Source organism: Pelophylax lessonae, assembly GCF_965119305.1.
Source record: "Pelophylax lessonae genome assembly, chromosome: 9".
In the NCBI taxonomy this organism is placed as follows: domain Eukaryota; kingdom Metazoa; phylum Chordata; class Amphibia; order Anura; family Ranidae; genus Pelophylax; species Pelophylax lessonae.
In genome coordinates this window covers 27,000,492-27,025,469 of record NC_138776.1, presented here as the reverse complement: position 1 = coordinate 27,025,469, position 24,978 = coordinate 27,000,492, and the positions used below count along the sequence as shown (strand labels likewise).

Here is a 24,978-nt window from a genome sequence, read left to right as displayed (position 1 = left end):
CATATGAGGCGGTGAGCAGGAAGGCCGAAGTTATGCTGCAGCGCAGACAGGTGAGCAGCAGCAGGATTAGAACGCAGAAAGTGTGCACATACGGACCGCACTTTCAGCAGCAGCTCTGACATATCTGGGTAGTTTTTAAGAAACTTCTGCACCACCAGATTCAGCACATGCGCCAGGCTAGGGATGTGCGTCAAATTGGCTAGTCCCAGAGCTGCAATGAGATTTCGCCCATTATCGCACACCTTGAGGCTCACCGGCAGCAACCAGTCATCAGTCTGCTGTTCTATGCCCCTCCAAAGCTCCTGTGCGGTGTGGGGTTTGTCACCCAAAGACATGAGTTTTAAAATCGCCTGCTGACGTTTACCCTGGGCTGTGCTGAAGTTGGGGGTGAGGTTCTTTCGATGACCGGATGTGGGGGTGGTAGAAGAGGAGTAGGAGGAGGAGGATGATGCGGAGTAGGAGGAGGAAACAACAGGAGGCAACGAATAATGCCCTATGATTCTCAGACGTGGAAGGACATGCGGCACACCGCTATGCGCCTCGGGCCCAGCTGCCACTACGTTTACCCGGTGTGCAGTTAGGGAGATATAGCGACCCTGGCCGTACTTACTGGTCCATGTATCTGTGGTTATGTGGACCTTGCCACAGATGGCGTTGCGCAGCGCACACTTGATTTTATCCTCCACTTGGTTGTGCAGGGAAGGGACGGCTCGCTTGGAAAAGTAGTGGTGGCTGGGAACATCATACTGGGGGACAGCCACCGCCATCAGCTGTTTGAAACAGTCCATCTCCACCAGACGGAATGACAGCATTTCAAATGCCAGTAATTTTGAAATGCTGGCATTCAGGGCCAGGGCTCGAGGGTGGGCAGGTGGATATTTCCTCCTTCTTTCCAATGTTTGGGAGATTGACAGCTGAATGCTGCCGTGTGACATGTTGGAGATGCTTGGTGATGGTGTCGTATGTGGTGCTGTTGGTGGAACATCCTCTGTTTGCTGGTCTCCAGGTGCCACGGTGATGCCAACGGTGGAGGGAGAAGCTGGGGCAGCAGCAGAAGAGGGAGCTGGAGGAGCATTAGAGGGTTCCTTGTTTTTAAGGTGTTTACTCCAATGCAGTTCATGCTTTGCATGTCGATGCCTGGTCATGCAGGTTGTGCTCAGGTTAAGAACGTTTATGACGACGTCTCTTGTGGTCAGGACATTGTGTGAAGAACTGCCATGCCAATTAACTCCTTGGAGCAGGCCTTGGTGTGCTCGGTACCTGGGTAAGGTGGACAGTAGCAGGCGTACTGTCTCTGGAATGGCCGCTTTGCTTTTGCACCCTGCTCCCTCTTTTGCTGTGCTGTTGCCTCTGTGAGACCACCACCTCTTCCTCATAACTGCATGCCTCGCTAGCATGACCTTCAGTCCAGTTCATCATCCTCCACATCATCTTCCACCAATTCATGAACCCTCCTCTCCTCATCGGTCTGCACATTGAAGAAAGTTGGCACCTGTGTTTCGTCATCATCAGAGACGTTTTGTGGCAGTATTCCCATGTCCTCATCCTGCAACAAAAGTGGTTGGGCATCAGTGCATTCAAGGTCTTCCTCTTCTGGGGCAGGGCTAGGTGGATGGGCCAGGGAAACCCTGGCAACAGAGTCATCAAAAAGCATAAGACTTTCCTGCATGATTTGGGGCTCTGACTGCTTGGCTGATTTGCAAGGGGGTGAGGTGTAAGACTGATGGGCATGGGCTGCAGGTGCCAACTCTGATCTTTCTGCAGAGGACTGGGTGTTAGATACTGTGAAGGAACTGGAGGCACTGTCAGCCACCCAATCTATTATCGCATGTACATGTTCTGGCTTCACCATCCATAGAGCAGCATTTGGGCCTATCAAATAATGCTGCAGATTCTGTCGCCTACTCCCACCAGAGGAAGGTGTTTGACTTGGAGCGGTAGTTGGTGCTGAACGGCCACGTCCTCTACCAGCAACAGGAGCTCCACCAACACCACCACGATCATGCCCACGTCCCTTATTTGATGTTCTCCTCATTATTTGCGTTCACCCACCAAGCTGAAAGATTGGTCTCTCTCCCGTGTCAATTTACCTGGCAGTAGTCGACAATTACGTTCGCTAAGGCAGTGCCCGTGTCATAAAAATGCTCTGTGGACCCAGAATAATGTTTTTAGTGCCCAAAATACAATGATTCTCAATTTCTATGCGGAAATGTGAAACATTTTTTGGTACGCTGTATGCACAAGTGGTTTGTGGAACAAGAACAAGTATTTTTGTAAAAAAATACAGAAAATTTGTATTTCACTGCTGTAAATTGAAATTAATTATTTATACGCCGGAGGCACAACAGTTTTTTCGGCCTAAAAGGTGTCTTTTTTCAATAACACCCCAAAATGCAGCTTTTAACTGCTGTACATTAACAGTATATATTTATACTATGTATGGACACCAAATTTGGGGACCCTGAGCACAGATTTGGTCACCAAAATTCACAAATGCAGTAGTGAACTGCTATATATTGGAAATAATTATTTAAACGCCGGATGCGCAACTGTCTTTTCGGCCTAAAACGCAGCTCTTTTAAATAACACCCCAAAATGCAGCTTTTAACTGCTGTACATTAACCACTTGCCGACCGCCGCAAGTACATATACTGCGGCGGTCAGCCCCGGCCAGGCAAAGTGACGTATCGGTACGTCACTACTTTCCGCCGCTCTGGCACACGCGCGCGCTTCCGCGGTCCCGCTGATGACTTGATTGGGTTCAGAACCGATCAGTCATCAGGTCCAGGCCAATGATTTTGGGCCTGGACCTGTTGATCGGTCCTGCCCAATCAGAATCCATGCTGAGCCTGTGTAATGTAAACACAGGCTCAGAAAAGACGTACTCTCCCCTCCCATGATCCTTTTTCATCTCGAGAGGAGAGCACATCTAACTGTAAGTACTGCACCAAGCACACTCACATACACTTAGATAGGCACATTTAGCCCCTGATCGCGCCCCCCCCAGTTAACCCCTACACCCCCTGTCACAACACACACTGTATACAGCATATAGCATTTTCCTATATACCTGTATAAGTGTGCTTTGTGACCAGGTGTAGCGCTTGCGGCCCCCCCTTTTTCACTTAAAATAACCGCCACCCCCCATAAAGATTTAACCCCCTGATCCCCCCCAGTTAACCCCTTCCCCCTGTCCCATTGCACACTAATACAAACGTAATATACTGTTTTTCTGTATTTTGTATTAGTGCGATTGTGACTTGAGTTAGCGCTAGCAAGTTCGTTTCTGTCCCAAGGAGGTTTAGGGTCCCCGCTACTCCCCCAATAAAGATTTAACCCCTTTATCCCCCCCCGAACACCCCCCCGATCACCCCTACACCCCCTGTCACAACACACACTGTATACAGTATATAGCATTTTCCTATATACCCGTATGTGTGATTTGTGACCAGGTTTAGCGCTTGCCGCCGTTCCTTTTATACTTAGGATACCCTTCACCCTCTCCCAATAAAGATTTAACCCCCTGATCCCCCCCCTGATCACATCCAGTTAACCCCTTCCCCCCTGTCACATTGCACACTAATACACATGTAATATACTGTTTTACTGTATTTTGTATTAGTGTGATTGTGACTTGAGTTCGTTTCTGTCCCAAAGGAGGTTTAGGGTCCCCGCCACCCCCCCAATAAAGATTTAACCCCCTGATCACCCCCAGTTAACCCCTTCATTGCCCTGTCACAGTGTCACTTTTATAGTGTACATTTTTTTTTCTGATCACTATTATTAGTGACACAGGTGACATTAGCTAGTGTTAGTGTCAGTCTAAAATAGAACAGATCCCCGGCGCATAGTTAGAAATAACCCCTTGATTACCACACGCACACACACACACATACACATACACTTCCATTACTAGTATAGTGTTTGAATAGATCAATATCTGATCTGATCAGAACTATACTAGCGTCCCCATAGTTTAGGGTTCCAAAAACGCGATGTTTGCACGATCAGCACTGATTTCTGCCAGCACCTGCGTTTAACCCCTCCACCCAGCCCACCCCACCCATGCAAGTGTAGTAATCAATAGATTACTGTCACTTACAAAAAACACAACACACAAAACCGCTGTGTTAGCAGAGTCAGGCCTGATCCCTGCTAGCATTAGCAGTTTTTTTTGGTAGCGGTTGAAATAGTCCTTGACAACCAGGTGCTTTTATTACCTGTGAGTCACACTATTGTACCGGTAAATTTAGTTACCAATATGTCCAAACGTTGGTACAGTAGTGCAGAGGCTTACAGTATACTGACCATGTCAGATGAGAGCGATGGGGAAGCCTCAGTGGCAGAATCAGGGTCATTATACGAACCTGATGACAGCAGCGGCTCCCTGACAGATAGCTCCGACGACAGATGGGTCCCTGTTATACCCAGGTGTACCCGACCCCATTCTGGAGTTGTTGAGATGCAGGAATCGCAGGGTGCTCGTATGGAGCAGAGTGTCGGTACTAGTGTTGCTCATCCTTCTGGTGGCCTGGCAAGCGCCAGCGGCCTAGTACACCCTGGACCTAGTACAACCAGCACTGCAGTATCACTTGGTGACGTGGCGAGTTCCATAAGTGCGGGTGAAGCTGGTGCGGTGGCTAGCACGAGTAGTGGCCCGCAGCCACCGCGTATTCGAAGACAGGCCCTTAGAGCCCATAGTGCCCTCCCTGATGTGCTGGCATATCCCAATTGGCTGATTCTACAGTGCCAGTACTTCCCCCATTCACTGCCCAACCTGGAATCCACGTGGAGACAGCTGGTTTTACGCCCCTGAATTTTTTTGAGCTGTTCTTCACGGAAGATCTTTCAGAACTATTGTGGACCAAACAAATTTATACGCTGGTCAATTCATTGCCGCCAACCCAAATTCGCCCCTTGCCAGACAATTCGGCTGGAAACCTGTAACGGTTTCCGAGTTGAAGACGTTTCTGGGCCTTTCCCTCAACATGGGCATAACCAAAAAGAGTGAATTGCGGCTATATTGGTCCACTAGCCCAATTCACCATATGCGCGTGTACTCTGCCTCCATGTCTAGGGCGAGATACGAGCAAGTTCTGCGATTTTTGCATTTCAACGACAATGAAATCTGTCGTCCTTGGGGAGACCCTGCATATGATCGGCTCCACAAAATTAGGCCCCTCATAGACCACTTCAATCAGCGGTTTGCAGCCTTGTTTACGCCTGAACAAGTTTTCCGCATTAACGAGTCCCTGATTAAGTTTACTGGCCGCCTTGCTATGAAACAGTACCTCCCCAGCAAGCGTGCCAGATACGGGGTTAAGCTGTACAAGCTCTGTGACAGGGCCACAGGCTATACAGTTAGTTCCCGGGTCTATGAGGGAAAAGATAGCACTGTGGAGCCCCCCAACTGCCCAGACTACATAGGTAGCAGCGGCAAGATAGTTTGGGACTTGGTGTCACCCTTATTCGGAAAGGGGTACCATTTGTACGTGGACAACTTTTACACAAGCGTGCCACTATTTAGTCATCTTCTTGAATTACAAATTGGTGCATGTGGCACCGTGCGACCTAATCGCCGGGGCTTCCCCCAACGGCTTGTAAATTCCTGCCTTAGTCGGGAGGAGAGAGCCTGCTTGAAAACGGACAAATTGCTTGCAGTGAAGTGGAAGGATACACGGGATGTTTTCGTTCTGACCTCCCTTCACGCAGACACGACGATCCAAATTTCTACGGCAACTGGTGTTATGGAGAAACCCCTCTATGTGCACGACTACAACCTTTATATGGGAGCGGTGGACCTTAACGACCAGCTTTTGGCGCCGTATTTAGTTGCCCGTAAAGCCAGACACTAGTACAAAAAAGTGTCTGTTTATTTATTCCAATTGGCTATGCTGAACGCCTTTGTCCTATACAGGACGTCAGGACGAACTGGATACTTCCGAGAATTCCAGGAAGCGATCATCAATGCCTACCTGTACCCAGGAGGTATGCCTGCCCAACTTCCCCTTCCAGATGCAGTGAGCCGGCTGCATGAGAGATATTTTCCACATGTCCTCCCGAGTACCCCTACCCAAAGACGACCACTAAGAAGATGTCGTGTCTGTAGCAGGCGCTTATGTAGGCGTGACACCCGCTATTATTGTCCCAGATGTCCTGACCAACCTGGTCTCTGCATCAGGGAATGTTTCGAGCGCTACCATACACTAGTGGAGTTTTAGTGTAGGGTACAGTACGACATAGTGTAGGGCACACAAACACAGGGTCTCGAAAGATGTTCAATGGCTATCGACATTTTTGAGAGACCCAAGCTGGAAAATCGCAGTTCACAAAAAAAAGTGTTACAAAAAAAAAAATAAAAAAAAAATACAAAAACAGTTGTCGTGTCAGTCATTTTTTATGTTCTTCTACCCTTCCTACTGTACTTTTACTGTACTTTGTTTGTTTTTCATTCTTTTGTTAACCTGTTTCTCTTGCAGGTACCCGTCGGCTGCCACATTGATTTTATATATTCTGACACAGCGTTTGCGCACAGCATATATGGATACCTTTGCTGGCAGCAGCTGTGGTAGGCTGATTTCTGCACTGCAGTTAAAATACCTTTTAGGTATACGTGGAATATTGTCATGTACACCCACCATTAAATTCAGTGGGTGGCTGTTTGGGTGGTTAATGGTGTGTAATACTACACAATATTCCTGTGGTGATTTCTGTTAGGTTCTCTTTTTTTCGTTCAGCCCACAGGCTGCATGAAAAAAAAAAAAAAGCTACACTATATGCCAAACAAGGACAAGCAATGTACTGGTACGTTACTGGACTTTGAGTGGTTATACAAGGATGATGCCTGCAGATTTATGCATCACCTTGGTATAGTTTTTTACAGCCAGCGGTCGGCTTACATGTAAAAGCAATCCTAAAGGATAATTGGCCGATAGACTGCTTTTACATGCAGTGGGAGGGGACTCCCCCCCCCCCCCCCCTACCGCCGCCTTCGCTGGTTTTTCTCAGGCTCTCCTGTTCCACCGGTTAACCCGAGAGTGCAGCCGGTGGTTCAATTATCTAACCATAGAGCTGATTGGAGATGAGAATGGCTCCAATCATCTCTATGGCCTAAGATACCGGAAGCTATGAGCATTTCATGACTTCTGTTTCGTCAGAAATAAACAGCGCCATTGGGAAAGTATTTTATCACACCAATTTTGGTGTGGTCAGATGCATTAAGGTCAGAGGAGAGATCTAGAGTCTAAAAGACCCCAATTTTTTTTAAAAAAAGAGTACCTGTCGCCAGGGCCGCTGATAAGCCAGTACAACTGGCCCTGTTGTACCGGGCCCAGAGTCCTCAGTTTAGCAGGGGGGCCTGGGCAATCTAAAATCAAAAACACAGTGCAGAATAAAAAAATTAAAAAAAAGCCTTTTTGAATTAACAGCATCCCCTCTCCTACTTACCTAACTGGGCGTGTCTTTCCTTTTTCTGGGCCCCTCTGCCATAATGTGCTGGTGGGTGTGGGAGGGACTATTTCTTCTGTTTTGTGCGCATGTCAATTCAGTGCCTGCTCCACATAGGATTCTTGCCTGCAGCCTGCTTATTGCCTTCCCTGCCCTGGTGGAATGATCTATCTTCCCCTGCTCATGGTGCTCAGCTCTGCTCCCCACTCGGCCTGGAAGCTGTGAGGCGGCAGAGGTAGCAACTCAGCTAACATTTCTCCAGGAAGCAGGCAGCAGCACTACAGGAACTGAGGAGAAGAAGAGGTAAGTGAGGAGAAGAAGTTTGTGATCTTGAGGCTGCCAGATAGTGCCTAACACAGCAGAACCGTCAGGTGTGTCTGAACTCTTAAGACATATTTATTTCACACAAAGTCAGGCAGGGCTAAAATTCAAGGAAAGTCCAGATTGTTTCTTTATTTATTTGACGTTGTAAATGTTTGCAGGATTGATGTAGCTAAATATGTGCTTGCCTCACTGGTATTATTTCCAAAGTCAGCCTAAAAACTTCTATATAGTAAATAGAAAAAAAAAGTTATGCTTTAAAATTTGTGCTTTTTAATCAAGCTATCTGAGAACAAGAAAAGCTTTTTTTTCAGGTTGGAAATAAAATGATCAATAACCATATAGCAGTGTCATTGGAGGCATCCTGTCATTTCTGTTACAAGGGAAAGTTACAGGAGTTCAATACATAATGAACAAAGAGGATTCTCTCTGCCAGAGATGGGAAGCATTGTGACACTGCCCTAAAAACCTCTGCTTTCAGTTTATCTAAAAACTCCCATCCCAGACAGAGAGAAAGAAAGTGAGAGATGGGGAGAGACAGACTGAGCGGAGAAGAAAGCGAGATATAGATGGGGGGAGAGATGGAGAGACAGAGAGAGAGAGAGAGAGAGAAAGAGATGGAGAAAGACAGACAGAGAAAGAGAGAGAGATAAAAATAGAAAAAGAGAGATGAAAGGGGAAAGAGACTGAAAGAGATGGAGAAAACGAGATATAGAGAGAATTGGAGATGGAGGGGCAGACAGATAGAGAGAGACAGAGAGAAAGAGACAGATAAATATTATATAATTTAAGATACAGAGAGAGAGAGAGAAATTGAGAAAGAAGCAGAGAGGTAGGCTGGGCAGAAAGAAAGAGAGAGAGAGAGATAAAGAGAGAGGGGGGGAGATGGAGAAAGAGAGAGGGGGGAAGAGAGAGATGAGAAAGAGAGAGAGAGCTGGAGAGAGCAATAGAGAAAAAGAGAGATAGAGAGAGAGGGGGGGGGAGATGGAGAAAGAGAGAGAGAGAGGGGGGGAGAGAGAGAGAGAGATGGAGAAAGATAGAGAGATGGAGAGAGCAATAGAGAAAGAGAGAGATAAAGAGAGATGAAAGAGGAAAGAGAGAGGAAAGAGACTGAAAGAGAGAGATGGAGAAAATTAGATATAGAGATAATTACAGATTGAGGGGCAGACAGAAAGAGAGACAGAGAGAAAGAGACAGATACATATTATATAATATAAGATAAAGATGGAGAGGAATAGAGGGAGAAAGAAAAAGAGAAATGGAGAAAGAAGCAGAGATGTAGGCAGAAAGAGAGAGGGGTAGAGAGAGAGAGAGAGAGAGAGAGAGAGAGAGAGAGAAAGAGAGAGAAAGAGAGAGATAGAGAGAGATAGAAAGAGAAGAAGAGAGAAAAATAAAGAAAGAGACCGAGAGATAAAGATTACATAATACATAATAAAGATAGATAGAGAGAGAGGGAAAGAGACTGAAACGATAGAGATACAGCAGAGAGAGATAGAATAAATAAATATAGATAGGATAAAGAAAGAGAAATAGGCAGAGAGGGACAAAGAGAGAGCAGAAAGATAGAGAGAGAGAGAGGAAAGGATGAGATAAAAAAAAAAGAAAGAGGAACAGAGTGAACAAATAAGGGAGGGAAGAGAGAAAGAGAGAGACAGACAGAGAACAGAAGAGAGTGCAGAGAGGAGCAGTGAGATGAACTGGAAGATATATACAGTATACAGTATCTGAAGCTTCAGCTTTTATCAAGAGAACATGTATAGAAGGCTGTATACGGTGGCACCTGCAGCTCCTCAGGTGCAGAAATGTTATGCCCAGCTTATTTTTAGCCTCCATGTATATGAGGCCTGAGTTCCCATCACCACCACTTTAAAATGGGGTAGGGCTAGCACTGGCAGCAATTTATTTCAGAGCCACCCCTGTGCCATTTCAAAACAGCTAGCTTAGCCTCAGCATTTTCTGTGTGCCCCCCCTTTGGATTTAGTACTAGAATCACCGACTGCCTGTGAAAGCCAGGATTTAGTCCCGGTTTACATTAGTGTCAGACATCACATGTGATTCGCAGCGCACTGCTCCTAAAATCAAATGCGATGTCTGTGCAATGAAAATTCAGCCATACAGATTGTATGGCTGAATTCACATTGCATTCAGACACAACTCGCACAGGACCCTTTTGGTTTGGTTTGGCATGGTGGTTCACACCTATGCGATCCGATTCATGTCCGAACTGACAGTTTGCACTGCGATATGTGAACTGATCTGGGGGTGTTGTTAACTTTGTATTGACACCCCCAGCGATTCGCATAGGTCAGTGTGAACTGCTTGCGATTTGAATGTGATGTGGGAACCCGCAGTGGATTTGCAGGGTTCCCGCATTGCATATATGTGAACCGGCACTAAACACTAAACCCAGAAGCTGAAAAAATATTTTCCTGTGCTTCAAACTGTGCTACACAGCATTCCATAGGAGTGCCTGTAGCAGACCCCTCTAGGGCGGGGTCAGGGGCGGGGTCTAGGGAGGGGCCAGGGGCAGGGCCAGGCATGGGGCTTAAGGGACTGTACAGGGCCCCATGATTTCTATCAGCAGCCCTGCCTGTCGCTACAGATTGCTATCATAGGGGATATTTAAATTCACTGTGATAACAATAAAAATATGATTAAAAAAAAAATGAAAGGAAAGGTGTCAAAATAACATAAAAAGCAAAATAAATAAAAAAAAAAAAAATCAAGCCCCCCCCTGTCCCCCCGTGCTTGCGCGCAAAGGCGCACGCAAGCGTTGGTCTAGTAGTGTCATATGTAAACCGCAATTGCAGCATGCATGTGAGGTATCACCGCGAACGCCAGGTCGAGTGCAGTAATTCTTGCAGTAGACCTCCTCTGTAAGTCTAAAGTGGTAACCTGTAAAGACTTTTAAAGGCTTTTAAAAATGTACGTAGTTTGTTGCCGCTGCACAGGCGTGCGCAATTTTTAAAGCATATCATGTTTGGTATCTATGTACTCGGCATAAGATCATCTTTTATATTTTACCAAACAATTTGGAATAATATAGTGTATTTGTGCAATAAATTAAAAAAAATTATTTTCTTTGCAGAAATTGCGTTTGGAAAATCTGTGCGCAAATACCGTGTGACAAAAAAATTTGCAACATCCACCATTTTGTTCTATAGAAAAGTAGACACCCAAAGCTATTTCCTGAGAGGCATATTGAGCCCATGGAGTGTTTTATATTTTTCCCTAAGTTTCGGGAAGATGACAATTTGTTTTTTGTTTTTTGTTTTTTTTTTACAAAAAGTTGTCACTAAATGATATATTCCTCACGCATGCCATGGGTATATGTGAAATGACACCCCAAAATACATTCTGTTGCTTCTCCTGAGTACAGGGATACCACATGTGTGAGACTTTTTGGGAGCCTAGCTGTGTACGGGGCCCCGAAAACCAATCCCCATCTTCAGGTTTTCTAATGGCGTAAATTGCTTATTTTACCTCTGCACTACCTGTCACAGTTTCAGAGGCCCTGAAATTTCAAGATAGCACAAACTCCCCCCCAAATGACCCCATTTTGCAAAGTAGACACTCAAAGCTATTAGCTGAGAGGCATGATGAGTCCATGGAATAGTTTATATTTTGCCACAAGTTTCGGGAAAATTATTATTATTATTTTTTTTGTTTTTTTTACACAAAGTTGTCAGTAAATGATATAATGCTCACACATGCCATGGGTATATGTTAAATGACACCCCAAAATACATTCTGCTGCTTCTCCTGAGTACAGGGATACCCCATGTGTGAGACTTTTTGGCAGTCTAGCCGCGTACAGGACCCCGAAATCCAATCCGCACCTTCTGGCTTTCTAAGGACGTAAATTGTTGATCTCACTCCTTACTACCTATCACACTTTTGAAGGCCATGAAATGCCAAGATGGCACAAAACACCCCCAAATTACCCCATTTTGCAAAGTAGACACTCCAATCTATTTGCTGAGAGGCATGGTAAGTATTTTGCAGCTCTCATTTTTTTTTGGAAAATGAAGAAAAAGACAGGAAAATGCATTTTATTCCTCTTTTTTTCAATTTCCAAAACTTTGTGACAAAAAGTGAGATCTGCAAAATACTAAACATGCCTCTCTGCAAATAGCTTAGGGTGTCTACTTTCCGAAAAGGGGTCATTTGGGGGGGGGGGGGGGGACGGTTGTGGTGTCTTGGCATTTCATGGCCTCCGAAACTGTAATAGGTAGTCAGGAGTGAAATGAACAATTTACGCCCTTGGAAAGCCTGAAAGTGGGGATTGGTTTTCGGGGTCCTGTACTCGACTAGACTGCAAAAAAGTCTCACACATGGAGTATCCCTGTACTCAGGAGAAGCAGCAGCATGTATTTTGGGGTGTCATTTCACATATACCCATGGCATGTGTAAGCAATATATCATTTAGTGACAACTTTGTGTAAAAAAAAATATATATATATATATATATTTCCCGGAACTTGTAGCAAAATATAAAATATTCCATGGACTCCACATGCCTCTCAGCAAATAGCTTGGGGTGTCTACTTTCCAAAATGGGGTCATTTGGGGGGGGGGGCTTGCTATCTTGGAATTTTAGGGCCTCTGAAACTGTGACAGGTAGTGCAGAGGTGAAATGCACAATTTACGCCATTAGAAAACCTGAGAGTGTTGATTGGTTTTCAGGGTCCTGTACACAGCTAGGCTCTCAAAAAGTCTCACACATGTGGTATCCCTGTACTCAGGGGAAGCAGGAAAAAGGAATTTTGGGGTGTTATTCCACATATACCCACGGCAAGTGTGAAAAATGTATCATTTAGTGACAACTTTAACAGCCACACAGGACAGACTTTAATTACTAAATCCCCATTAGATTAGATTAGTAGGTACAATGCCCGGCGGGTGTGGAGATGCGACTCAGTGTACATCTTGTGGTATGTATGCGTTCCTCGATCATGCAATCAACGGCGAATACAAATGCGCAAAATGTAAGCACGTTGCTTCCCTGGAAGCTCAGGTCCTGAATCTAGGGAGGCAGCTGGCAACACTGAGCCAAATGTCCATACCGAAGGAGAGCTGGGATCGTACCAGTCAGGCGCAGGCAGGGGCCTGCACAGAGGTGTGCGGAGTATTGGAGGTGCAGGCATCAGAGCAGAGTAGAGGGGTGACAAGAGGGGTAGAAGGGGACAAGGCAAGGATGCCGGTCCTGGGCTGGAGCACCCCAATAAATACGCCCCGTTGCGTGATGTTGGGGAAACCAGTCAGGGACCAGCATTGCTGGAGCAGAGCGACGCCCCTAGCTGCCAGTTGAAGAACTCCTCCAGTGAGGACGGGAGAAAGGGAAAGGAAAGACAGGTGTTGGTGGTAGGGGACTCAATTATTAGAAGGACAGATCTGCCACAAAGGCCGTGAGCGCCGAACAGTCTGCTGTTTACCGGGCACTCGGGTTTGGCACATCGTGGATTGGGTGGACAGATTGCTGGGTGGGGCTGGGGAACACCCAGCTGTCATGGTACACGTGGGTACCAATGACATAGGCAGAGGAAGATGGAGAGTCCTAAACGATTTCAGGGACTTAGGAGCTAAGTTGAGGACTAGGACCTCCAAGGTAGTATTTTCAGAAATACTACCTGTACCTCGAGCCACAGCAGAGAGGCAGCAGGAGATTAGGGAAGTTAACAAGTGGCGGAGGAGCTGGTGTAGTAAGGAGGGTTTCAGGTTCCTGGAGAACTGGGCCGACTTCTCAGTCGGCCACCGGCTCTTTGGTAGGGACGGAGTGCACCTAAATGGGGAGGATGCAGCCGTACTGGGTGAGAAGATGGCCGAAAAGTTAGAGGGGCTTTTAAACTAGGTGATGGGGGGGAGGGTAAAGATGTAGAATTAGCCAGTGGAAAGCAAGATTCAGAGGGTAGAAATGGGGGAATTAGCAGTAGGGTGTTCGGAGCTTCTAAACCCAGGGTGGGTATGGGGAAAAATCAAGAGAGCAGCCTAAAAACATCAAATGAGGATATATGTAACCGGTCAAAATTACGAGGCTTGTATACCAATGCCAGAAGCCTGACTAACAAGATGGGAGAGCTGGAGCTGCTGATGTTTGAGGAGGACTTAGATTTTGTGGGGATAACAGAGACTTGGTTTGACAGCTCTCATGACTGGATGGTGACCATTCAGGGGTATTCCCTTTATCGCAGAGATAGAGAAGGTAGAAAAGGGGGAGGGGTATGTCTGTATATTAAGAACAGTGTACAAGTAAATATGAGGGATGATATTAATAATGGAGCTATGGACGAGGCAGAATCCCTATGGGTAGAACTTCAAAGGGAAGGCACTATGGGGAAGGTAATATTGGGCGTATGCTATAGGCCCCCCAACCAGAGGGAGGAGGGGGAGGGGGAGGCGGACCTCCTTTTACAGATAGGATTGGCAGAAAGGATGGGAAATGTCATTATAATGGGGGACTTTAATTATCCAGATATAGACTGGGCAGAAGGAACCGCGCATTCAGCCAAGGCTTGGCAGTTCCTAAATGTTTTGCAGGACAATTTCATGAGTCAGATGGTGAATGCACCGACAAGTAGTGTTGAGCGAACACGGACTGTATTATTCATTTTCGTACCGAATAATTGGATTTTTGTTACCCGAACACTGACCCGAAAACTTTACTGTATGTTCGGGTTTAAAATCTGTGTTCGGTCATTTTATTTCCGGGTTTGTATGTAATGGCGCGCTTTTAATGGCGGGCTTTCAACAGCCAATCAACAAGCGTTTAACTGGTGTGCGCCATCACAGCCATGCCTACTAATGTATTAGTAGCTGTGATTGGCCATCTGAAGCATGTGACCATGTCTTTATAAGTTCGAGAGCCCCAGCGCGCCGCGTCATTCTGCTGTAGTTTAGGGACAGAGCACACATCATACGTGCTGGCTGCTGATTAGGGACAGACAGTGATTCTGTGAAAAATTGTGTCCGAAAAGAATGCAGGGACAGGTCGGAGTGCAGGCAGGGAGAGTTATTAGAGCATTTTAGGGCGAGGCTGGAGATTAGGCAGGGTCAGTGTTCTACATCGATTTTGCTGTGTGGGGGGTTGTGCAGTGAATGATCTTATCGAGCATATTAGGGCCAGGCTGGAGATTAGGCAGGGACAGTCTACATCGATTTTGCTGTGTGGGGGGTGGTGCAGTGAACAACCTTTTTGCCCTCACTTGAGCCCACAGAGGAGGAGGGAGAAAAAAATCTATTTTTATCAGTCTGTTGTGTGCAGCGTTCAGCTATATTTCACTACAGATTGCTGTTCTAATCTGCAATTAAAACATTAATTTAAAGGGAAATTTTTTTTTAAGAGCACTTGCCATGCTCTTTAACTACATTTTGCTGCCATTTGCAGCACTCTAGCCCTTTCCATTTGTTTTTTTAGAGCCATTTTAGTGCCTGAAAGTTCGGGTCCCCATTGACTTCAATGGGGTTCGGTGTCCGGGTAAAGTTCGGAAAAAGTCCGGGACACGGACCTGGACTTTTTTTTCAAGTTCGGCCGAACCCGCCGAACACGGACATCCAGGTGTCCGCTCAACTCTACCGACAAGAAACAATGCGGTACTTGACCTACTGATTACCAACAATACAGACCTGCTCACGGATATAGAAATACGGGGCAACTTAGGAAACAGTGACCATAGGTCAATTAGTCTCAGTATTAATTATAGTAATATTGAACAATAGAAAACCCCTGAGGAGTGGGACTTTCAACGGCAAGAACCAGGACTTGAGTATGAAAGTAAATAAATTTTATTACAAATGTTACAAAAAATGGATTGACAAAGACAAGAATAACCTGTATCATAAAAACATGGTCATAACTACGTCTTGGAACCGAGAGAGTCTGAGATGTCTGGACCGGACTAGACGCGTTTCGGTCAAATTGCCTTTCTTGATAGTCCAGGAAACACCAGAGCTCAGACAGATATGCAGAAACTCTGTAGATTCCAGGACGGAGGACCAAATGAATGGATCTTAACGGGTTAGGAAAAAACCTTCAGGTATCCTTGACCGCAAGTAATATATGCCAAATTGGCTGGGTCTATGAATAGACCTGAAAAGATGTATATGTACGGGCTTCAAAAGGGAAATTAAATGGTTATAAACCAGATTCAAGTATAGATAAGTAGTAACTTCACAGGTGACAGTGAAAAAGCCCCCCGATCAAAAATTCCCACGAGGATCTCCAAAACGGGGTCAAAAACACAGGTCGTCTGTAGAGTTGGAATAGAATGAGGATATCTCCAAATATGTATAGTGCTGGGCGTATCCAGCACTTGATCCCTTTTCAGCCCTGTTCGGTTGGATAATGGCGGTCAAAACCGGTCAAAAACCTTGTGTTTCCTATTACTAATTATAGCAATAGGAAACACAAGGGCAATATAAGGTCACTGAATTTCAAAAGAGCCAATTTCCCAAAACTTTGCTCTCTGCTAGAAAATATCAAATGGGATAGAACCCTGGGAACAAAGAACATAGAGGAGAAATGGGAGTGCTTCAAAAGCATACTTAACAAAGGGATTGACCAGTGCATTCCAAAGGGAAATACATTTAAAAGAGCAAAACTAAACCCTGGGTGGCTAAACTCCTACATAAAAATGCATATTAATGCTAAAGAAAAGGCCTTCCAAAAATACAAGGCTGAGGGGTCATTGGCAGCATTCAAGCATTACAAAGAGTGTAATAAGAAATGTAAAGACGAAATCAGGGTGGCTAAAATAGAACACGAGAGACATATAGCGGAAGAGAGTAAAAAGAACCCCAAGAAATTCTTTAAGTATATAAACAGTAAGAAAGTGAGGCCAGAACACATTGGCCCCATAAAAGACGATAAGGGAGTTTTGGCCACAGAGGACAGGGAAAAGGCGGTAGTGTTAAATAATTTCTTCTCTTCAGTCTTCACAAAAGAATTGGGGGGCTACACTAACCCAGCTTGTAAGGCCAAGCTAAATAACACACCTCAGGAAGTACCACCATGGCTAACAGAAGATAGACTTAGAACTAAACTAGAGAAACTTAACATAAATAAATCACCGGGACCGGATGGCTTGCACCTGAGGGTTCTTAAAGAGCTCAGCCAGGTGGTTGCCAGACCATTATTCTTGATCTTTAAGGATAGTTTACAGACAGGTGTGGTGCCAGCTGATTGGAAAAAAGCCAACATGGTACCAATATTTAAAAAGGGGCCGAGATATATCCCGGGTAACTATAGGCCGGTCAGCCTAACATCAGTAGTCTGCAAGATTTTGGAGGGGATGTTAAGGGACCACATACAAAACTTTAGTAATGAAAATGATATTATTAGTAGTAATCAGCATGGATTCATGAAAAATCATTCTTGCCAAACCAATCTATTACCCTTCTATGATGAAGTGAGCTGCCACCTAGATAAAGGTAAGCCTGTGGATGTGGTGTACCTGGACTTCGCAAAGGCCTTTGACACCGTTCCCCACAAACACTTACTGTTCAAACTAAGGAAGGTAGGTATGGATCATAAGGTGAGTACCTTGATAGAGAACTGGCTCCAGGGGAGGTTGCAAAGGGTGGTGATTAATGGGGAATACTCAGATTGGGCGGGTGTGGAAAGCGGGGTCCCCCAGGGTTCTGTCCTGGGGCCCATCCTGTTTAATTTATTCATAAATGATCTAGAGGAGGGGATATCTAGTACAATCTCAGTATTTGCGGATGATACTAAACTAAGCATGCCAATATCTTCTGGGCAGGATGTGGAAACCTTACAAGCGGACCTGAACAGAATAATGGGGTGGGCAACTACATGGCAGATGAGGTTTAATGTTGAAAAATGTAAAGTAATGCACTTGGGTGCCAGAAACCAGAAAGCAAGCTGCTCCCTAGGGGGGGACCTCTGGGTGAGTCTAGGATGGAAAAGGACCTGGGGGTACTGGTAGACAACAGACTTGGCAGTGGCATGCAATGTCAAGCCGCTGCAAGCAAAGCCAACAGAATACTGGGATGTATAAAAAAGGGGATTCACTCCAGAAATAAAGAGATTATTCTCCCACTCTACAAGACTCTGGTCTGGCCACATCTGGAGTATGCTGTCCAGTTCTGGGCACCGGTCCTCAGGAAGGATGTGCTGGAACTGGAACTGGAGAAAGTCCAGAGAAGGGCAACAAAAATAATTAGGGGAATGGAGGGCATCGGCTATGAGGAAAGACTACAAGCACTGAACTTATTCTCTCTGGAGAAGAGACGCTTGAAGGGGGATATGATATCAATGTACAAATACTGTACTGGCAACCCTAGCATGTGGAAAAACCTATTCAGAGAAAGGGAATGCAATAAGACATGCGGCTACTCACTAAAATTAGAGGAAAGGCGGTTTAACCTTAAAATACGCAGGGGGTTCTTCACTGTAAGAGCAGTAAGGATGTGGAATTCTCTTCCGCAAACTGTCGTATCGGCAAGGAGCATCGATAGTTTAAACAAATTATTAGATGGGCACCTTAAAGACCACAACATACAGGGGTATACAATCTACGGTTAACAGCAAACACACACACACATCATAGGTTGAACTGGATGGACTGATGTCTTTTTTCAACCTCGCTAACTATGTAACTTTGTCTTAAAAAAAAAAAAAAAAATGTAATTTTCCCGAAACTTGTGGCAAAATATAAAATATTCCATGCACTCACCGTGCCTCTCAGCAAATAGCTTGGGGTGTCTACTTTCCAAACTGCGGTCATTTGGGGGGTTTTGTGCTATCTTGAAATTTCAGGGCCTCCGAAACTGTGATGGGTAGTGAGGAGTAAAATCAAAAATTTACGCCATTAGAAAACCTGAAGATGGTGATTGATTTTCGGGGTTCCGTATACAGCTAGGCTCCCAAAAAGTCTCACACATGGGGTATTCCCATACTCAGGAGAAGTGGCAGAATGTATTTTGGGGTGTCATTCCACATATACCCATGTCATGTGTGAGAAATGTATCTTTTAGTGACAACTTTGTGTTAAAAAAAAAAAATTTAATTTTCCCAAAACTTGTGGCAAAATATTCCATGGACTCACCATGCCTCTCAGCAAACAGCTTGGGGTGTCTACTTTCCAAAATAGGGTCATTTGGGTGGGGGGGGGTTGTGGTATCTTGACATTTCAGGGCCTCCTAAACTGTTATAGGTAGTGAGAAGATGCAATGAAAAATGTACGCCCTTTGAAATTCTGATGGTGGGGATTGGTTTTATGGGTCCCGTACACGGCTAGACTGCCAAAAAGTCTCACACATGGGGTATCCCTGTACTCAGGAGAAGCAGCAGAATATATTTTGGGGTGTAATTACACATATACCCATGGCATGTGTGAGCAATATATCATTTCAATGACAACTGTGTAAAAAAAAAAACATTTTTTTTTTTTAGTCATTATTCAAACACCTGTGACAAAAAAATGAAATATTCAATGAGCTCAACATACCTCTTAGGACATTCCTTAGGATGTCTACTTTCCAAAAAGTGGTAATTTGGGGGGGGGGGGGGGTTTGTACTGCCCTGCCATTTTAGCACTTCATGAAATGAGATGGGCAGTCAGAAATTAAAGCTGCGTAAATTTCAGTATTTACACCATAGTTTGTAGACGCTATAACTTTTGAGCAAACCAATAAAAATACACTCATTGAGATTTTTTTTGTCAAAGATATGTAGCTAAATACATTTTGGCCAAAATATGACATAAATTGAGTATATTGGATATTTTTTAAAAGACAAAGTTGAAAATGTAATTTTTCTCAAAATTTTCGCTCTTTTTTTTATTATCGCAAAAAGCCCAGAAGTGATCGAATACCACCAAAATAAAGCTCTGTTTGTGGGAAAAAAAGGACGTAAATTTCGTTTGGGTACAGCATTGCATGACCGCGCAATTGTCAGTTAAAGTCATTAAGTGCCAAGTTGAAAAAAGACCTCTGGTCTTTGAGCAGCCAAATCCTCCGGGGCTTAAGTGGTTAAGAGTTACTCGCCGCCTGCTGCACCACCCAACCCCTACCCTGCCCCACCACTAATTCCGCCTCTAAACACGCCCTTGTAAATTATCTCATGAAATAACATTGTTAAATGTTTTATGCCGAATTAGAGTTGGTTCACACTAATCCGACTCAAAGTCGCCTCGACTTCGGGCGACTAATGAAGTCGCCCATGCAGCGCGACTTCAGCGCGGTTTGCAACGACTTCTCATAATAGAAGTAAATGCAGGTCGCTCTGACTTTGCCAAAAAATAGTGCAGGAACCTTTTTCTAAGTCGGAGCGACTCTGATTAGAACGGTTCCATTGCACAGCATTGGAAGCTACTTGTCAGGTGACCAAGTCGCCTGACAAGTCGGATTAGTGTGAACCGGCTCTTAGGTTACAAATATAGATATTAACAACAACATCTTTATTACCATTAACATAAAGCATATTTCATTGATCTGACTGTGATAAATAAAATAAAGATAAAATATGATTGGCGAGTCTTTGGGAGGAGTGTAGGAGGCAGATATATATATAATATTTTGTTTACTCAAAAGCTTACCACAAAATCTTTTCCCCCTACACATGTTACAACCTAGTGGGCTGAATGAAAAAAACAGACAGATCGCTGCAATAACACAGTTATCAGTTTAGGCCAATTTGTATTCTGCTACATATTTTTGGTAAAAGAAAAAAAAAAAGTGTATATTAATTGGTTTGCACAAAAGTTATAGTGTTTACAAACTACAGGATAGATTTTTGGACTTTATTTTTTTTTCTATTAGTAATGGCGGCGATCTGCGATTTTTAGCAGGACTGCGACATTGTGGTGGACAGATCGGACCCCTAACTGACATTTTGACACTTTTTGGGGACCAGTGACATTAATACAGTAATTGGTTCTAAATAATATTAATGTTACTGTATAAATGACACTGGCAGGGAATGGGGTTAATATTGGGGCAGATCAAAGGGTTAAATGTATGCGTATTTGTGCTTGCTAACTTTGGGGGGGGGGTCTGTGACAGGCACACAGAGATTGGTGTTTCAGCTTAGCTGAGACACACAATCTCACTGTGCCTGTCTGACAGGAGAGCCACCTGCTTTGTTTACAAAGCAGGCGGCTCTCCTGTCAGTTTCTCTGAAGTTTGCGGGAGGCCGGCGGCGATCGTGCCCGCTCCTCCCACGGTCTGGCTCCCGCTGTGTCCCTGTGCGCCGCCGAGACCGCGTGCACATAATCACGTAGATCTATGTGATTATTATCTATGTGCACCACCGGCTCGTCAGCGGGGAAGCCGATGCAGCTGGCAGGTGGCTCTGATAGCTGCCTGACACCCGCGATCGTTCCATGCTGAGAGAGAACAACAGTCAGCTGTTGTAAACACAGCTGACCGTTCTTCTCCCTAGAATGATCATAGAGCCCATGTGATCCTTCAATATAGAATCACATGTCTCTATGGTCATTTCAGAAGCCACGCCCCCCCACAGTTAGAATCACTCCCCTAGGCTCACATTTAACCCCTTGATCACCCATAATGTTAACCCCTTCCCTGCCAGTGTCATTATTACAGTAACAGTGCATTTCTTTTAGCACTGATTACTGTAGTAATGTCACTGATCCCCCCCCAAAAGTGTCAAAAATGTCAGTCAGGGGTCCAATCTGTCGCTGCAATGTCACAGTCCCGCAAAAAAAAAAAATCGCAGATTGCCGCCATTACTAGTAAAAATAAAAATGACCTACAGTAAATCTTTCCCGTGGTTAGTAGACGTGATAACTTTTGCGCAAACCAATCAAAATACGCTTATTGCGATTTTTTTTTTTTTTTACCAAAAATATGTAGCAGATAACAAATTGGTCTAAAATGTTAAAAAAAATTTGATTTTTATTTTTTTTTTTTTGAGAATGTCGTATAGCAAAATGTGAAAAATATTGTTTTTTATTTTTTTTTCAAAATTGTCGCTCTTTTTTTGTTTATAGCGCAAAAAATAAAACTCGCACAGGTGATCAAATACCACCAAAAGAAAGCTCTATATGTGGGAAAAAAAGGACATCAATTTTATTTAGATACAGCGTCGCCCGACCGTGCAATTGTCCGTTAAATAAAGCAGTGCCGAATCGCAAAATAGGGCCTGGTCAGGAAGGGGGCAAATTCTTCCGGTCTTAAAGTGGTTAAGGAATGAATGTCTTGCAGTGTGTACATGTGCTTGCAGTGACCACAGCAAGTATAATATTGCTTGTACACTGTAAAACCCCCATCTCACTTTGGGCTTGTTAGACTTACTTTTTATTTAGAGTCACCCTAAATGATATTAGAACAAACTTTATGCAGTTTTATTCCTACATAAGATGTTCATGTAAAATTGAGAACATTGGATAGACTGCTTCTCTCTCTTATCCTTCATAGCCTGTATAAAAAGATCAGTGGAAATATCCTTTTTTAATCCGCTCTGGTCATGTGAATCAGCAACTCCAACTTCCTTGTATCAAAGAGCTGCAGCTGCAGGGGAGAAGATTGAATTACATTTTTTTTTTGGGGGGGGGGGGGGGCAATAGGAGCCAGTGGCTGATGAGAATTCAGAACCATTGCTGAGCGCTTCACAGGGGAGGTGTAACGTGAGAATTACCTACCCCGTGAGAAAAACCTACCCTTGTCACTTCCGGGCATGAACAGCTGAGCAGTGCGCATGCTCAGAGCCCCGGAGACCTAATGAAAAAGATAAGGAGCTGACTACAGGGCATGCGCAGTAGTATGAAAGTATTAGGGTGTCCGTGAAAAAAACCTACCCACGCGGCGGTGACATGAAAACAGCTGTACTACAATATGAATCATCTCCGCTGCTATCCCTGACACTTCACTGATGTCGGCTAGTAAATATAAAAGCGGCTGGCGGCTCCGTTATGTATCTTCTCATACACCCGCCGCCGCTTTTATATTTACTAGCCGACATCAGTGAAGTGTCAGGGATAGCAGCGGAGATGATTCATATTGTAGGGCAGCTGTTTTAATGTAACGGCCGCGTTATACACACTGAGGGTGAACCGGAAGTGACGAGGGTAGGTTTTTCTCACGGGTAGGTAATTTTCACGGAACAGAGGCACAAAATGAGATCACATGACTTAAAAAAAGTTATGCAGCATAGATAGGAGGCGGGGGTGTTTGCATTTTTAGAAATACTTGTTATCAGCCTTTACTGCCACTTTATATGTTTTGCCATGGCCCTGATATGGCAAATATAATGATAGCTTGGCATATACTATATGTTTTTGTCTTCCTTTTGTGATTACAATTCTGGTTGACCTCTGAAATGACAAAGTTACGTATACATTTTAGCTGTTGATTTTTATAAAGGTTTTTACAAAAAAAAATTAAAAACTTTTTCTTATAGGGTGCGTGGTGTGTCCTGATGGTTGGTTGCGGCACAGAGAGAACTGTTATAACATTTCATCTAGAGGAGAATACAGAACATGGAATGAGAGTCGGGAAGTGTGTGAAGGGATGGGAGCCCATCTACTGGTCATAGAGGACCGGGAACAGCAGGTATGGTATAACATGGCAATAGATAGCATGTACACTATATTGTCAAAAGTATTGGGACACCTGCCTTTACATGCGCATGACCTTTAATGGCATCAGTCCTTAAGGATCAGAGTTGACCCACCCTTTGCAGCTATAACAGCTTCAACTCTACTGGGAAGGCTGTCCACAAGGTTTAGGACTGTGTCTATGAGAATGTTTGACTATTCTTCCAGAAGCGCATTTGTGAGGTCAGGCACTGATGTTGGACGAGAAGGCCTGGCTCGCAGTCTCTGCTCTAATTCATCTCAAATGTGTTCTGTCGGGTGAGGTCAGGACTCTGAAGGCCATTCCAGTTCCTGCACCCCAAACTCACTCATCCATGTCTTTATGGACCTTGCTTTGTGCACTGGTCCAAATCATTTGGTTGGGGGGGGGGGGGATTATGGTGTGGGGTTGTTTTTCAAGGGTTTGGCTTGGCCCCTTAGTTCCAGTGTAGAGAATGCTTAAGGCATCAGCATATCAAGACATTTTGGACAATTTCACGCTCCCATTTTTGTGGGAAAAGTTTGGGGATGGTCCCTTCCTGTTCCAACATGACTGCGCACCAGTGCACAAAGCAAGGTCCATAAAGACATGGATGAGCGAGTTTGGGGGTGGAGGCACTTGACTGGACTGCACAGAGTCCTGACCTCAACCAGATGGAACACCTTTAGGATGAACTAGAGCGGAGACTGCGAGCCAGGCCTTTTCGTCCAACATCGTTGCTTGACCTCATAAATGCGCTTCTGGGAGAATGGTCAAACCTTCCCATAGGCACCCTATTAAACCTTGTGGACGGCATTCCCTAATAGAGTTGAAGCTGTTATAGCTGCAAAGGGTGGGCCAACTCAATATTGAACCCTACGGACTAAGACTGGCGTGCCATTAAAGTTCATGTGTGTGTAAAGGCAGGCGTCCCAATACTTTTGGTAATATAGTGTATATAACAGTAGCAGGGGGCTAGGTGCAGAAACACAAAGGTCAACATAATATCTTTGCCCCCACTGTTTCTCTTTGAGACCAGGGTATATCTATTTATTTGGTACACATTGTAACATTTGTTTTTCCATAGATGTTTGTTATGTTTTTTTCTGTCATCCCCTGATAGGAGTTAATATAATATCTCTGCCCCCCACTGCCTCCCTTTTAGACCAGGGAATGCCTATTTATTTGGTGTTGTTTTCATTGTGAATAGGTTATGACTAAAGTCAATAAGGACTGAAACGCATCAACTTTCTCTTGAGATTTTTGGTATTTCTTATGGACCTGCAAAAAAAGCTTTTTTAACCACTTACATACCGGGCCATTTCTAGCACTCCGCTCCTACATATAAAAAGCATTATATTTTTGCTAGAAAATTACTCAGAACCCCCAATATATATATATATATATATTTAGCAGAGACCCAGGGAATAAAATAGTGGTCGTTGCAACTAATATGTCACACGGTATTTGCACAGAACGTTTTTTTTGGAAAAAAAAAAAACACTAAAGTTAGTCCAATTTTTTGAATAATGTGAAAGATGATGTTACACCGAGCAATTAGATACCTAACATGTCATGCTTTAAAATTCACACACTCGTGGAATGACGCCAAACATAGGCAACGTTTTAACATTTTTTACAGGTTGCCAGTTTAGAGTTACAGAGAAGGTCTTGGGC

General features: G+C 44.4%; 1 protein-coding gene across 1 annotated transcript in view; it reads left to right on the top strand.

The window, feature by feature from the left end:
* LOC309563129 (killer cell lectin-like receptor subfamily B member 1B allele C) overlaps positions 1-24,978 on the top strand; it is a 317,353-nt gene that overhangs the window by 177,364 nt on the left and 115,011 nt on the right. Inside the window, exon 2 of the mRNA XM_082267444.1 lies at positions 23,147-23,298. Coding sequence (XP_082123570.1) covers positions 23,147-23,298 — 152 coding nt within the window. The remainder of the gene's footprint in view (positions 1-23,146; positions 23,299-24,978) is intronic.